At 38.5% G+C, this 16,698-nt stretch overlaps 1 protein-coding gene across 3 annotated transcripts in view; it reads right to left on the bottom strand.

Annotated features, from left to right (window-relative positions):
• SCFD1 (sec1 family domain containing 1) overlaps window positions 1-16,655 on the bottom strand; it is a 54,754-nt gene extending 38,099 nt beyond the window's left edge. For 2 of the 3 annotated variants that reach the window (XM_042790803.1, XM_042790804.1), the window contains exons 1-9: window positions 16,588-16,651; window positions 12,267-12,337; window positions 11,307-11,395; window positions 10,228-10,318; window positions 9,276-9,398; window positions 8,586-8,673; window positions 3,827-3,916; window positions 2,594-2,649; window positions 1,534-1,619 (exon numbers count right to left, since the gene is read on the bottom strand). In XM_042790803.1, the coding sequence (XP_042646737.1) occupies window positions 1,534-1,619; window positions 2,594-2,649; window positions 3,827-3,916; window positions 8,586-8,673; window positions 9,276-9,398; window positions 10,228-10,318; window positions 11,307-11,395; window positions 12,267-12,337; window positions 16,588-16,618 (725 nt within the window). In that variant the 5' untranslated portion in view covers window positions 16,619-16,651. Of the gene's footprint in view, window positions 1-1,533; window positions 1,620-2,593; window positions 2,650-3,826; window positions 3,917-8,585; window positions 8,674-9,275; window positions 9,399-10,227; window positions 10,319-11,306; window positions 11,396-12,266; window positions 12,338-16,587 lie in introns of all 3 variants that reach the window. The other variant, XM_042790805.1, reaches the window with a different exon arrangement.
• Between the last annotated feature and the right edge of the window lie 43 nt (window positions 16,656-16,698).

The raw sequence follows: 16,698 nt of genomic DNA, 5'->3' as shown, positions 1-16,698 counted from the left end.
CCTTTTAAGCATTAACTAATATCTCTTTGTGTGGATACACATTTGAGTTCCAAACAAATGTCGGAGTGGGTAGTATTTGACCTTAATTCTCATTATGAACCTCAAATATAAAATGTCTCTTTCAAGTGTTTTTGATTTCATTTTTCTCTTTGCTTATGTATGAAGTCCATAAAGAAAAAATTATGAATTTCTAAGACGCACTGTGGCAATTCCATCAATACTCAATTTTGTGGAAAAAGAATGCAGACATGCCTAAATGTCTTGGGTTATGGCTACATGAAAAATTTTTAGTGAAGATAGGAAGGCTGTGAATTGACAGAACATTATTGCAAACATTTCCCTTAAGCACACTAACCCTACAGTAAATGTGATGACTAAATTACAGTGTATTTGAACAGAGTAAAAGCACATTAATCCCATGCTCTGTATTTCCTTGCAGTATTTTCACATAGATATATAATCAAGAGCCTCAGTCATCTGATTCTGAAAACGAAACTAAAGATCTGAACCCATTTAACTGGTTAAAAGTTCCCATATTTCCCTTTCCTTGCATTTTGAGTTTCTGAGGGTAATGATGCTATACTACCAGCAAAACAAGCCACCACTCTGAAGGAAAAACAGTGGTTACAATCCAGTTCCTGTGAAAATGAGGGAACTGGTATTTCAGAGTTATTCTTTCTCCTAACACCTTTCTAACTTGTTCCATTTTGCCACCTTTGATGTTTTTTCTATCTTTTATCCAAGTTCTACTCTTGAGATAAAAATATGACTATTTCATATCCACTTAGGACATCATAACCATTTCCTTCAGCTAGTCTTCCCAATACGTCTCCTCATCTTTTCATGTACAGTATAAACTCCTGTAACACACTTCCCTAATGCAGCCTGCGGTGTATTGAACTATCTGTGGGCAACAGCATAAGCAGGAGGCTACTGAGAACACATTATTAGATGCATGCAACCATCCATAATGTCTTTTCTCACCCCTTTTTCCACTCAAAATATTCAAATGGTCATGACTTAACAGTCCTTAACTATATAATTATCCAAGTAGTAGTTCTTAAGCAGTCCTCCTCTGGTAGATGTAGGGCTCAGCAGAGAAACACTTGTTTTTGACATAACTACAACTGTTAACAGTGCTTACAAGTGAGAAAATGAGTATTTCTTTCTTTTTAATGGACTAAAGGTTGCTAACAGATATGTTCACACATCCAACTGCTATTGTAGTCCTGTAAACTGAGTGTATTTGCAGGAGCTTGGTTTTTGCTGGGTTAAGAGGGTGATCAAAATTACCTGGTTTGTTAAATAATTTCTGTCCTAGGACTGCACACTTATTAGCTACAAAAGTTTTCAAACTGGTTATGCTAAGAGATTGGGAAACTCTCTTAAGAGTATTTAAATTCTTTTAGTATAGAATTTGAACAAAATTCTTGTAAATACAGTTTTCAGTACAGCGGTAACTTATGCTAATGAGGTATTTCAGACAACTGAAATATGAAAAATAAAAATACATAGTTGTCATTAGCATCATACCTGAACTGGCCAGCTCCAAGTGTGTCACCTGTAAAAAGACTGTTTCTGGCATCTCTTAGATTCTCTCTGAGCTTCTTATCTAATTTCTGAGGGGGGAAAAACAAACCAGTTTTTAACAAACCATTGGTTCCCTAAGGTCTTCATATGATCACAATTTACAGATCTGTTGTGCTGTTTTTGTAGTATATAAATGGCTTAACTGCAGGAAGTCTAGGTCCATTGCACACGAGAAAGAAAGAAATCTCTTCCTTCTATTTTCTCCCTCCAGCATTTATACCAATATTCAGGACTACACAGAAGATGTTCCCTTTATGTCCACTAACCTCCTCTCAGGCACTCATCACCCTCTCACTGAATATCTGAATAGAAAATACCAGTAGGAGGCACCAAGAGGGAACCACAGCAGAAGCAGCAAATTGGGCTGTCAGACACTGCCGCACTGTTTCATAAAAATGAGATTACCCTCAATATGAATGCATGCACACCAAATGCTTAGGTTTTATCAGTATTAAGGCTTCACTGACAGAGATGTGAGGAAAATGGAAGTAATGAAGCACAGTGACTTCTAATGAAGACAGTGCTGTAGAGATTTTAAATTGTGATTTAGTTTGGTAATTTCATCCCTGATTGATGATCAAGTTCTATGTCAATTTAGTTGAATATAGAAAAAGTGTCTTGTACTTACAGGGTTTCCCAGTAAGATAGATAAATTCTCACTAAAACACATAGAAAAACCCAGGCCAGACAGACACTTTTAAAACTGTGTATATATAACTTAATTTATAATGCCTGTCAGAAAGTCTTGATAAACTCTAGATTAGGAACAATTATTCATGTTTAAGTTCCTCATCAGTTGATTCTGCAATATTACAAGTTCTACAGATGAATTCCATGGAACTGAAATCAGAAAGTAAAACTGGTATATATCCTTTTCAGTTTTATTTCCTTCATAAGGAAAAGGATACAAGGACACTAGATCCCTGCCTAGCCTTGAGAAAAATAAACAAGGTGTTAGGAAAGTTTTACAACAATGATACTTGTTTAGAAAACGGTTTCTTACCACTGCCACCATTTCAGCTGCAGTTCCTCTTGAGCATCTGATTATAGGAATAGCTCCTAATAAAAGATATATTGACTTCTACTTGCATTATAATTTTCAGATTATAAGGTAGTATACTTTTCATAAAACAAATTTTTGGTAACATTCTGAGATTAAATATTTCAAGTGGACAATACAAACATTAAATTTTTCTCTTGTAGTCTCTATGAAACAAAAAATGCCATATAGAAATGCTTAATAAAGTTTTACAAAAGTGAATACCTCATACAGAAATTTACGAGAAGTATCGTGTACACTAGAAAGATAGCTAATGTACCATGGAGGGGACAAATTATATCATATAGAAGCATTAAAAGTTAGTTTCAAAAGGTTAGAAGTCCCTTGAAAACAATAATTGGTACTATAACACCACCACCACCACCCCAATGTATCAGTTACAACTCACTGCAGGGTAACGTCATTTTCAAAAGCACATTTTCCATTGGCTTTCAGGATTCAGGTTTCAAAACCTTTAGTTATTGTTTCTCACTTATCTACATTAATACTAAAATTCCAATACCATATTCTGTGTAATTGACTGAATAAAAGAGATTTAATTTGTATCATGCTAACACTTGAAAGAACTCAATAGGTCCAAGGGAATCTCCCTTGACTGGACTGCCCCATAGTGATCCCCAGCTCCTCTTTTAGGAATGCTATCTCCAATTGATTGATTTCTGTGAGAACTTAGATTAAATGTCATTACTATGAAAAATGTATGAGCCAAGCATCAAGAAAATTCACAACAAAGTAAATTTGATATATCTTCCTATTCATGAGTTATTTCAGTTAGATCTTTGCAGGGTTTATGTGAGGGGGATTTTTTCTCTTTTTTTTTTTTTTTTGAGCGCTACAATTTCAAACTCAAAGCACTATTGATCTTCATTGCAAATTAGTATTTTGTAAAAACAGTGAATACAAATGTTTGCATTTCAGAATTTTTCTTCCATTGATACGGAAGACTAAGACTCAACTCCCATGTAGGACAGCCTTTATTGTCTTTTGCAGTGATGTACAGCAATAATTTGAGCAAGATCATTAACCCACTCCATGAACTATTAAGAATTCTGTCACAGATCTAATTCTGCCTTTAACTTGCTATAGGAAATCATTAAACTTCTAGGTATCTCACTGAACATGGATCTTTTCTAAAAGGAAAACATATGGAAAATACGCTAGAATTTGAAAACTTACCAAGTGTAACAAAAAAACAGAAGAGACTATCAACAATAGTGTCCATTATAGTTTCCATTTCTGTGTCTGTTATATCTGGTCTGTTAATGGCTAAAACAGTGTGAAAAAGAGTGAAGAACAGGGTTAAAGCAGTTTATGACACTTTAATACTGAGATAGTGATCCTCTTCTTACCTAATGGCTGTTAATAGCCAACAGCTTTTGTTGCAGAAGAGATCAAATTGTGAAATGCCCTCTTTAGCACATGCATTAGATTTTTTCTCCCTTTTTTTTTTTTCTTTTTTTGAGCAAAAATTGGGAGAACTTAATTATTGTTCATTGTATAAGATCAAACAATACACATTTTTTTCCAATTATCTTAGACAATGCATACTGTAACTTCCAGATTGTGTTAGTACTGCATTATTAAAAATCTCCTAGAAAACTATGTTAGAGAACAGAAATGGCCATCCACTTGGAAACCATTTTTCAGATATAAACTCCACAAGAATTACTTGTGTAATTTAAAGAGAATTACAGTATGCAGTTATCTATATTTAAAGATTCTAAATCCCACCTCTTGTAATGGAGATTCCTTTTGTTTTTTTCTTTTTTTTTTTTTTTTTGTAAATAAATTTACTGCCATTCTCTAGGTTAGGGACAATTCCCAAGTTCTAAACCATTTCACACTACAGATAGATTTCCCTCACATATTCACATCAGAAAAAGAGACACACAGCAATATTTCTATTCAATAATTAACACTGACAAGAATGTAATAGCAAACAGGAAACACCAAATCTAATATTATCACAGGTCTCAAGTCAAGCACTATCTGAGGACTCATGCCATAAATCCCACCCTCGTTTGTTTCATTTTACCTTTAAAAAATTCTCACGTAATTATCTGTCTTAATCTCTTTCTTCAAAAATGAACTTCAAAGCTTTGAACATTAATAAGCCTTCCATCTCAAATTTATGCATGGCCAGACATAATCATTCTCTAACTTTAAAGTGCTTTTTTTCCCCAGTTTTTGTCCTCTAAGGACTTCAGAGAGATGGGTTATATTAACGATTTCTATCAGCAGGTATACTTAATAAGTCAAACTTTTTACCAGGCTGCTAGGATGACAGCAACAATAGAAATGCCCTCCTCAGCATTTTTTTTATTCTGAGTTCAAGTTTCTGAAATATCAGCACCAAGAAAGGCAGACTGTTCCCAATATCTGTATTTTTCTGTAATGAAAAGCTTTGAAATTAACTGGGGCTATCATTCTGTAGTTATCTCCAACTAATGGTCTCCCAGTTTACAGGAGGAAAATAATCTTATTTTTACATCCTTGCCTTTCTCAATTTCAAAATTTAATTCCCTCCCTATTACTGTAAGATACAAATTTATGATACTCCAGTAATCTGCATACTGTCAAGTGCCTTCTAATGCTGTGTAACATGCACATTTTATGAGCACATTCCTTTTTTTTTGTACCATAGCAATCAACACAAATGTTCAATATTACTGATCCTTAGGTCAACCTTTGAGAAACTCCATTAATAACCTTTTAGTAAAGTGTTCTATCATGTTTTCTAGATATTCCTCTCTCTGCACTGTAATAAGCCTATGGAGGATGCATCTATTACAGAAAAGTAAGCTTAGGTCTCCTACATTTTTTTGTTGTTTCACAAAATTGATTCAAATTTGGTAAAGAAGCATTCAAATAGCATCAAACAGGATGCCAGGAACATTGACTTTATTCCAGTATTACCCATTTTTTCTTTCTCCTTGTTGTGGTTTAACCCCAGCCAGCAACTAAGCACCATGCAGCTGCTCACTCACTTCTCCCCACTCCCAGTGGGATGGGGAGAATCCGGAAAAAAGTAAAAGTCATAGGTTGAGATAAGAATGGTTTAATAACCAAAATAAAATAATAACAATAAAAATACAATACTAGTAATAGTAATGAAAAGTAACCTTTTCAGAGAGAAATAAAACCCAAGAAAAGGCAAGTGATGCACAGTGCAGTTGCTCATCACTTGCTGATTGACTCGTGAGTGGCAATCCTCCCCCCGTCCCACTCCCCCCAAGTTCCTACACTGAGCATGACAACCTATGGTATGGAATATCCCTTTGGCTAGTTCGGGTCAGCTGTCCTGGCCATGCTCCCTCCCAGCTTCTTGTGCAGCTTCTTGCTGGCCGAGCATGGGAAACTGAAAAAATCCTTGACTTAGGATAAGCACTACTTAACCAAACTAAAACACCAGTGTGTTATCAACATTATTCTCACACTAAATCCAAAACACAGCACTGTAACAGCTGTAACAGGAAGAAATTAACACTATCCCAGCCAAAACCAGGATACTTCTACAGTCATGGAAAAACATAACCAAAGGGAGCCTGAGAAATTATCTAGTCAGTCCTCTTGCCCAAAGATGAGTTAAACACACATTATTTCTGTCTAAATGAATTCCCAAAGCCTCCCAGTCATGTAAGTGCCATAATGTTTATAGGTCATCTATTCTAATACTTCACTATCTGTAATGTTAGAAAGTACTCCTAATATCTGACCAGAAACTTTTCTGTTGTAATTTAAGCTCAACACTTCTTGCCCATTACTACGTGGACAGAGAATATGTGTTATCTCCTTTCCATCTGTGAAAGCCTTTTACATAACTGAAGACTGTTATGCTTATTTACCTTGATGTTACCTCTCTGTAAACACAGTCATATAGTCAGGAATCCAGGAAACTGCAAATTACTTAGTTCACCCATTCAGCTACATGCGTGGCTGCACATGGCAGTGCTGCTGCAAGAGTAACAGCCTTCTTTCATCACTGTCAGATTTACACTGACTTCCGTAGACTATGAAACTACATATAAACTGACAGTTTCCTGCTAAGGTTACTTTCTGAAGGCAAAAGAGATGACTTCTTCACCCCTGCATTCCTACTGCCTGCCCGTGTCAGATCTAGAACTCACACAGTGAGACGGATTGGCTCAGTGTTCTAATGGAAAACTAATTGCTCTCTATGGGAGACGAGATTTCTGTTCGACCAGCTTTTGGAAACAGCCCACTTCTAGACTGGTTTAAACACAGGGTGAGACCACATATCATGTGGCAAATTTCAGCAGCCCAAGAGAGGAAAACAAACCACATAGAATCTGACAGGTGCAAAACATTTTCAGTCATTTTAATTCAAATTCCTTGTTAGCTAACAGGAATCTTACGAAGGCTGGTCAAATATCTTTAGATACACACAAACACATCACAAAACGATTATTACTAAAGCTCTTAACAGTGGGTTTTAGTAAAAAAAATAGAAGTCTGCTTTTCAAACAAAACTGTCCTTAATTTTGACAATGGAATCAATCCCCAGTGTGAGACAGAACTCCCTATTATGGATCCAGTTTTAAAGAAGGGTAATGATTCTGAAAACTGGGCAGGAGAGGAGAAAAATCCCCCCTGCTAAATGTTAGGCATATGGAGACTTCTCATCTCTGCCTGGTCACTAGTGAGTGTTCTGTGTATCCAAATAAAGCAGGAATTAACTGTGTGATACTGACTACATTAAAGTAATGAGGAGCTGTGGCTAAACAGGGGCTATCTTGCCTCTGACTTACACACTTCTGCTGCTTCCCTTCCACTGGATTTGTAGATCACACAAATGAGCTGGTATTTCATATGAAAATCAAGTCAAGTAAACAAACACTCTGCAACTCCAAGATTATTGGTTCTGATGTAAAAGAAGCAGAAGATGAGGGAAACTACAGCAGGGCAGCAAGACAAGCCATCTTGTAATAACTAGTCATTTGAGTAAGAGGGGCAGAACAAGCAGAGTGATATTTCTCTGTTGATTTAGCGTATTAAATAGGCCAGGAGAGCCGAAAAATCAGATCAAAGGAGGGAAGAAAAGCATGTGGACAATTATGACAACTAATATATATGTTGACTTGAGCTGCCATAGCAACACAGCTGTATAGGTAACTGACCTAAGGCAGCCACCTGGTGTTCCTGCTAGGTTCCAAAACAGGTCCAACAGCAGTCTCAAGAAAATAAAAAAAGTGTTCCATGAGGCTAACTTCAATTACAACTCTGATACTTTATGAAGAAGGTCACGTGCTTGCAGAAGCAATCAGCAATTCTTATTTTCTAGAATACCCTTCCCCTGATTCTTCCCTGTGCTACTCCAGCCCTCGATTCTAACCATCTCCCCTTGCACACTGCCACATGCCTTCCTGTCTTGAATAAGAAAAGCAGGTACCCACTAGTCACTGTCTAGAGGATACAAGAAACTCTTATCAGTTAAAGTAATTTTTCTTGCTTTGCATTCCTTACAGTAACTTTGCAATTGACCATTCACATAGAAACAAAATACTTAATTCCTTACCACAGAAGGGATTTGTGGCTAAATAGTGGTGCCTAAACACAGCAGCCACTGGCAGTGTCTGTCTACACGGGTAAACAGTATGAAATTTTTTCTACATTATTGCATGTATAAAAAAGGCCCACTATCCATATAGGTCTATAATGCAGTTTTGCTTTACTAAATTTGTTATTTAAAAATACATAATTATTTTTCAGTATTAAAATATCATGCAGTAAAGATGCTGAAATTAATACCTAAGAACTGCTTCCTTCATGACTTTAAACTACACGTCTAACAGATTATTCTGAGTTCTGAGCAGACCAAAGCAAAATAAAATCATTGCTTGGCATTAGCTGCAACTTCAAAAGTAAATTTCAACTTTAAACGTTCTGGTAAAATTTTTTTTAAAATTGTGCTTACCACGATATGAAACAAGTTCTTTGTTTTGGTTACACAACACAAACATGTCATCTTCTAAAGTAATGAAATTAAGATATTGATCAAACACCTAGAAATCAAAGAGTGAGAAGAAGTGAATGTATTTAAGTATACATGAAAATAATTAGTTAATAATTTGCAGGTTTTGGTACAGGCATTCAACAAAAATAAAAGGATATATACTTGGTACCTGCCTTTAAATCATGAAGTTACAGGAATGTACTGAATAACAGTGTGTATGGTTGAAACATTCACCTCTAAAGTACACTGCCTATCTAAAATCACAACTGCACTCATACTGCACTGTTCATGTACTCAGGAGCTAACAACCTCACCCCACTGTATATGCACTGGATGCACTCCTTGAGCTGATGAGATTGGAAATACTCTGAAACCACTATATTTCCCCTCTTATCATTTAGCACAAAGGTCTTGCAGCACTCAGACTTTCGAATAAGCTGAAGTATAGTACTAAACTGCATGAATGGGATGAGCGTAGATTCCCCTTTTTCCCCCAGTAAATCTATGCCTGACATTGAATCTAGCTAAATGTTTATTTTTTTCATGGTTCAGTCAGAAAAGCTGTGTATAGCACTGAAGTAGCCATGTAAAAACGCAGTGACACCTGTAATGGTAGTATCTTTAACATTAGAGAGTGGAGGATTTTCTTACCTTAGCCACTTGAGTTACTGCATTAGCACCTATGGCAGCATTTGCAATATCTTCCAGTTTACTTCTTGAAATAGCAGAAATAAAGTTTAAATAATAAGATTCATAAAGCTGGTTTCGAAGATCCTAAAAGGAAGGAAAACCACAACCTTTTTCCTGAATAAGTACTAATATATTTCTGACTAATTAAAAAACATTATTTCTTTTACTACGCGATGTTCCAATTATTCACAGTCAAATTAAGTGTTTGGAAGTACTTAGCTGTCTGTTCATACAGCCCTGTATGCAGTGTTTTGACTACATAACTAGATATACCTAACCTAACACAGAACTGCAAAAACTAGGAAATCAGATTTAAGGTACCAGATAATAATTACTACTCCACACATTACCAGCAACCAAAAGTATTCTTTTCTCTTCTTCCTTCCTTTGGTGAAGATGTCAACCTTCCATCAATTCCCCCCAGAGAATGTGAAAAGCTGATGTTAGCCTAATCCAACCCCCCGCCTCAAAGCAGAGGCAAACAGGTGGCTCAGGATTGTGTCCAGTTGAATTCTGAATATCCCCAAGGATGGAGACTCCACAGACTTTCCAGGCAATCTCTTCCAGCATTTCACCACCCTCATTAAAACAGATTTTTCTTCTGTTTAAATGGAATGGCCTATATTTCAATTTGTGCCTACTGCCTCTTGTCTTTTCACTCCCCAAACTCTCCAAAACACAGAAGACATATTTACCCTTCTACTTTCTGGGAAATCGAAGTTTTGCATGTGAAAAATTTGGGTAATATTTTTATGACAAGTATGTGCTCATCTATAGAAAAAGACAAGCAAAGGTGTTCAGACACTCACAGGAACTAGATACAGAACGGTCTCACTCCGGTGAGTGCAGGATTACTTCACGCACTCTACCTCTGTTGCGTCCACTCACTTGAGACATTAAGCAAGCAAGTTACCTGGCACATTCTGTCAATATTTTCTTCTGTTGGCATTACAAAGTAAACAGCTGGAACATCTGGAATAGCATCTCGATCTGAATGCAAAAGCCTGAAAGGATAAGTACATCTCTCATGTGCTCTTCCTCTGATTTGTTTAAAATTATAAAGGTTAAATTATTTATTTATACGGACACATTTAGTTTCCTACAATTTCTCCCTATACCTTTAGCAAGAACAAAACATGAAAAAAATAGCAAAATCATATTTATATAATTTTTGGCTGAGTATGTTAATAGAGGTCTCCGAAGTTCATTCAAAGCTTGAGAAAAGGCTTCACAAATCTTCAAAACCAGATGAATCCATTCAGAGGAAGGCAAAATACTGCACCCACGAAGTTCATATACAATTATTAATTGTTGACACGATAACAAAAACGTGGTATATCTCATACTATTAAACTTGCCTTTCCTGATCATTAAAACAAAGACAAGCAAGGTGCTTACACGTTTCTCTCACTTTTCTGCTGATATGTCAATGTGTTAAACTGTGTTTCTGTTTCTAGCCTTCAATTAGTAAAAGTTAATGAACTTCTAACAAAAATGAACGTATCTTCAGAGATCCTCTATCACTATTACGGCAACTCAGGAATGACAATGAACTTAATAAACATAATGTGGAGAAAAAGAAATGCAAAATCTCTTAAATTAGTATTTAAAGATTCTGTATCTTTGACAAGAGACAATTAAACTCTATGTGCAAAAGAATATGCACAGTCCCATGAAACAGTTCGTGCCAAAATAAATTCAAGATATATGAATACAGAGGGAATTGTACAGACAGATTCCCCAAAAGACCTACTGGATAATTCTTGAGTACGGGCCTTCTCTGCTTAGTACAAAATCCTACCAAATAGTGTTTGGACTGAACTCTCCACCCCCTGATTCTGAATAATATCACCTGATTTTAGAAAAAAGACAGGGTATATTATTTCACTAGTTATTCACCAAATGATTTTCAATGTTTTGTTTGTGATTTGGGGGGGGAACATTAAATAAAGTTATTTTTAGAAAAAAAAAAAAAAATTTTTGTTTACTTACAGATGCAAAGTGATTCCCATATCTCTCAGCTCTTTCACTGACAGCAAAGGGGAAATTATGTCTTGGCCAAATCTGTCATAAATGAGAACCTGAAATAGATACACATCTTTTCACAAAGCGGTATAAAAAGTGGATACATAGAGTACAGGATACAGTGGATACAGGAATTCAGGTTTAAGGGACAATTGTCCTAACCTGAAAAGTGCTAAATATTTAATAATTTATAATATATTATTAATTTGTCATAGACTTCCATTTGTGCTTACTAATATGCCAAAAAAAAAAAAAAAAAAACCAAAAACCAAAAAAACCCTCAATGATAAAGGGAAATAAATTCATCACTTCCATCTCCTGAAAAGGGTCAGTCAAACAGGAATCTGCTGTGAGAAATTTTTTAAGTGCAGAACTTCTCTGACTGAATTTGGGAGGAAGCAAAAGGAGAAGCTGAGAGGAAAAAATGGAACTAGCAAAAAAAAATACAATGGAATGGATGAAGAGACAGAATATATGCTTTGTAGTAGCAAAAACTACCCACAAATTACTTATTTTAAAACTAATAAAGGTACCTTGAGATCAGTAGTTCTAAATTTAAGGCTATCAATAGTTCTTCCCTTTCTACAGGCTTTTTTCTGACTCTGTGAGTTCACCTGTAAGGTATCACTTAAGTTTCTGCCAACAGGTATCAATGAAACCTAAGTATATTTCAAAAATGTCCTCCTCCCTTGCTTATTAAAATATTGCCTAAAGAATCAGTCACTGGGTCATCAAGCAGCCAAGATCTCAAATATGTATTTTTCTAAGCAATTCTAACATTCAATTCTGTATATTTGTAAGACACAGGAAAAAATATTTTGTACAAGTTAATAACACACAGAAGACACTTGAGTCAGTTAAAATTTGAAAATCTGAACTGTTTTGAACACTACACAATCCTCCTATTCTTGTTCAAATAATTCTTACCTTCCATACTGGTTCTCCTGTACTGTTTTTAACAGGAGGAACGTTGAAGTTCAGCATACGTTTCAAAGCCACTAGAAAATAAAGCAGAATAATGCTTTACCCTCTTCACACTTCAAAAATAGAGATTAAACACATGACCAGAATTTTATTATACATTTCAGAGGAAAACCATCATAAAATATAAACACAAGTCATATTTTCATTATTTTTGTGCAGCACTGACTGACAAGTGGCATGTGTCGGCTAGAATTTATGGGCTCCAGAAGACACCGCAAAAAGAAAAGAAGCAAGTCCCAAAATGCGAAGAAAGAATCTCTCTCCTTAGTTATACAGGCTACATTCTGTTGCAGTTTTCCTTAAAAATAATTCTAGCATCCTCCTGGAGGTACATTCTATACAGCAGGGACTAGTTTGCTTTATTCCGCTGATCCGCTTTTCCTACCCCACAGGAACAACAGTATACACACAAGCAAAAAAATACCTTTTCACCTAACTAAAACTGATACACATTTTGAAAATTTTGAGAACTCACAGTAGGAAATTGCTGGTTTAAGTGGTATAAAAATACCCTTAATTTGCAGCAGGAAAACTCTGAAAGAGGAACGAGCTTTCATGTAACTTCCCTTTCAATGCAGAAACCAAAGCAGATTCCTTCACCTATCTGTAACTTCTAAATCTATTAAGTAAGGAGTCCTTCCTCATTTACCCAATTAAACAGTATACTATGTGCTGTTCTCCCATTTTTGACAAGAAGCAAAAGACTATTTGCATCAATATAATTTAGCAACCACTCCAAATTCGTAAAAAAATCATCACAAAACTTTGCAAGCAGGAAAAACTTTCAGAAATCAGGGCAACGTACACCACTGCTCATAAATGGAGAGCAGTATAAATGATTAACGTCTAACTCTTCAGCTGAATGAGGCTTGTGAGTGTACTCGGTGCAGTTCCCCTGCGGTTTACAGGACCACAGGACAGCTCAGGCTGGGAAGGACCTCAGGAGATCTCCAGTCCAACCTCCTGCTCAAGCAGCATCAGCTGTTAGGCCACACCAGGCTGCTCAGGGATTTAACCAGTCTTGAAAACCTCTGGGATAGAGATGCCACAATGACTCTGTGCAACCTGTGGCACTGACTGTCCTTGCGGTGAAAAAGTTCTTCCCTACATCCAGTTTGAATATCTCATTTCAATGAGTTGCTCCTCACCCTCCGGCCATATACCACCCCAAGGAGACTGACTCCATCTTCTCCACGCCCCCCCCCCACCAGGTATTGGGGAGCTGCTGTTAGGTCCCCTTGCAAAGCCACCTTTTCTCCAGGCTGAACAAGCCCTAGTCCTGCAGCCTCACCTCACGGGCCAAGTGCTCCATCCCCTGCATGTTATGGCAGCCTTTTGCTGATCCGCCTTCAACTAACACCTTTCCCTTACTGGTAGCCACAAACTGGACACTGTACCTAGACGTGGTCTCCTGGGGCTGAGTAGGGGAGGGACAATCACTCCCCTTGATCTGTGCTCCTGTGACTATGGCCCAGGATGCTGCTATGTGAGGGCACACTATAGGCTGATGTTCTGCTTGTTGCTCACCGAGAGCCCTTACAGGCCTTTTCAGCAGAGCTGCTCTCCAGTCTGCCAGTCCCCTGCCCACTGCAAGGGGTTCTTCCTTCCCAGGTGCAGGAATTTACATTTGTCCTTGTTGAATTTCAGAAGGTTCCTGGTGGCCCATTCCTCTTGCCCATATAGGTCCCTCTGAGTGGCAGCTCTGCCCTCAAGGATGTTAACCAATTCCCCTTGTCTGATGTCACCTGTACACTTAATGAGAGTGTGCTTTGACACTTCCTCCAGGTCACTGATAAGAGATTTTAAGCAGAACATGTGACAAGACAGACTCAGTTGTTACCAGCCTCCAGGTACAGTATGTCCGATTAATCACAACCCTCTGAGCCTGACCATCCAAACATTTTTTTGCCTATCTAGTTGTCCACCCCTCCGGCCCATGACATCCTAACTTGGATACAGGAATACAGTGTCAAAAGCCTTACTGAAGTCAAGGTAAATGACATACTCTGCACTCCTGTTGCCTACAAATCCAATTTATCACTGAAGGCAATGAGGCTGATCAGGCATGATTTAGCATACAGAAATCCATGCTTCCCTTCTCCTTCACGTGATGGGAAGTATATTCCAAGAGGATTCACTCCACAATTAACTCTGAAGTGCCAAAAAGGCCTAGAAGAATATGTTAGTAAAGGCTGAGGGAAGGAAGGCACTGGGTACCTCAGCCTTATCTGTGTCCATCACCATTAAATGACCAGCTCCATTTACCAGCACCATTTAGCAATGATCCAACATTTTTCCTTATTCATATTTTCACTATTAATGTCGCAGTGGAAGCTCTTCTCATTGCTCTTTACGTAAGCTGCAAGTCTCAACTCCAGTTGAATTTTGGCATTCCTAACGCCATCCATCCATGCACACCCAGGCAATGTTTCTAAAGTCCTCCTTCACAGTCTGTCCCTGCTTCCTTCTCCTCTGGGCTGCTTTTTCAAATCACATTACCAGCAAAAACTTGATCAAGGGAGGAAGCAAGCTAGCAGTAAGTGCTAGTTCTCACTGGAATCCAGCCTTCCACTTGCTCAATACTTTTTTTTTTTTGAAATGTTTTTTTGTTAACACCATGAAGCAATCCTGAAAGTTGATCACAGACTGCTCCTGGAGCTTTTGCTTCCCACTGCCAATGACACCTTCCATACGTTTCAGTTATACGAGCAATTTTGTATAAAGCTGCAGAGTTATCTGTACAGTTATATATTTTGTTACTACTGGATCTGAAGCAGCTTCTTTGTAGAGTTTACCATTTAAACTAAAACTTGGCATAAGGTCTCTACTAAGGAAGACAGCAATCAGACTAGTGATACGCTGTGACAATCATGACAAACATCCAGCAAGTCTCTGGGTTTCTTTTTTGTATTTATATTGCCATTTCACTTACGTTTAGGCTGAATGTTCTCCAGAGGCAAGGATCAGGTTTTTACTGTGCTTGCACAATGATATGCTTTGACTGGTCACAAACCAGGATAAAAGTCACAACAGATGGTGCACATACATAGTAAAACAAAGACTAAAGGATTAGAAATATTTTTTTTTTCTAAGTATCTTTTAGTTGTTCAATCTACCACCTTGCAAATGACCTCCCCAATGGGTTCAGTGGTAAAGACTGACTGAATCAAGTAACAATGTGAAACACAATAGAAAATAATAAAGCTGCATGGAATAAGGGCTCAAAGAGAGTGGGCTTTATCAGAAAGGTAGCAAAGAGAAATAAAGGATTGAAAAGGAACATCAAAAAGCACTATTACTAGTAGAAAGCTACAAGAATGACATTACAGAAAGTAGACTTATGGTACAAAGATGGAGAACACTAGTAAATACTTAAGGTCCACACAGAAGCTCAGACTGAGATTTTTAGGCAGATGATTTTAGACATTGCATCTTAAATGAATGCACTCAGAATCCTCTATACCATCAGAAAGATACTGCAGTTGTCAAGTAGATGGTGACAAGATTACAGCTCAAACTTCTGACAAAAACTTTGGCAAGCAAGGGAAGTAGAGGGCTACGGAGTTGACATGCTTTATGCTTTTATATGTTGAAATGGGTGGCTCTAGGCTCCACAAAGCAGCATCAAGGCAAAGCAGAAAAAGTGAATTCTGGACTTGTAGCAATGTGTAAGGAGGGACCAAATAACTAACCCTTTACCCACAGAAACCCCCCTGCATAACTGGGTGTAAATCTCATTCTCAATTTCTTGAGAGTTAGCACACACTCCGAGGCGCATGTGTTATCTTAACAGGAGCGCCACAACAGCAGCTTTATTTTCGCACCATTAAACGGCATTTCCCATTGATCCTTACCACTAGCAGAGAGAAAGCTGAAACAGAGGAAGGTCTCACGTCCACGGAGGACGAGCACCACTCAATCCCGGCCTCGTGCGAGCCCCTCCGCGGGAGCGATTTCCACACCACGGCAGCGCCTGCGGCCGCGCCCCGGGGGCCCGGGCCTACCGCCGGGTACTTTCGGCAAAAGCTGCGGCCGGAGGCCCCCGGAGCCCCGCTCCGCCGCTGCAGAGGCCGCCGGGGCAGGAGGAGGGAGGAGGCCGTCGTCCCGCGAACCCCCCGGCGGAGGCCAGGTGGGGTGGGGACGCCCACGTCCCCGCCGAGAGAAAAGGGGGGGTGGGGGGGTGGTCGAAGGCAGAAGCCCCGCTTGCAGCGCGAAGCCACCTTGCTCCCGCCCCGCCCCGCCGAGACCGCGGGAAGCTGCTTACCTGTCTGCTTCTCCCGGATGCCGGCCGCCATTTTCCTGCCCCACCAGCCCGGCCGCGGAGCCCCGCCCCCCGCCGCGTACGCAGCCGCCGGACGACGTGGCGGCGCGCGAG

Source organism: Tyto alba, unplaced genomic scaffold (genome assembly GCF_018691265.1).
Source record: "Tyto alba isolate M040663 unplaced genomic scaffold, T.alba_DEE_v4.0 Super-Scaffold_18, whole genome shotgun sequence".
NCBI classification, from domain to species: Eukaryota; Metazoa; Chordata; class Aves; order Strigiformes; family Tytonidae; genus Tyto; species Tyto alba.
Note: the sequence above shows the minus strand (reverse complement) of the source record. Positions and strands in the feature narration are given on the sequence as shown.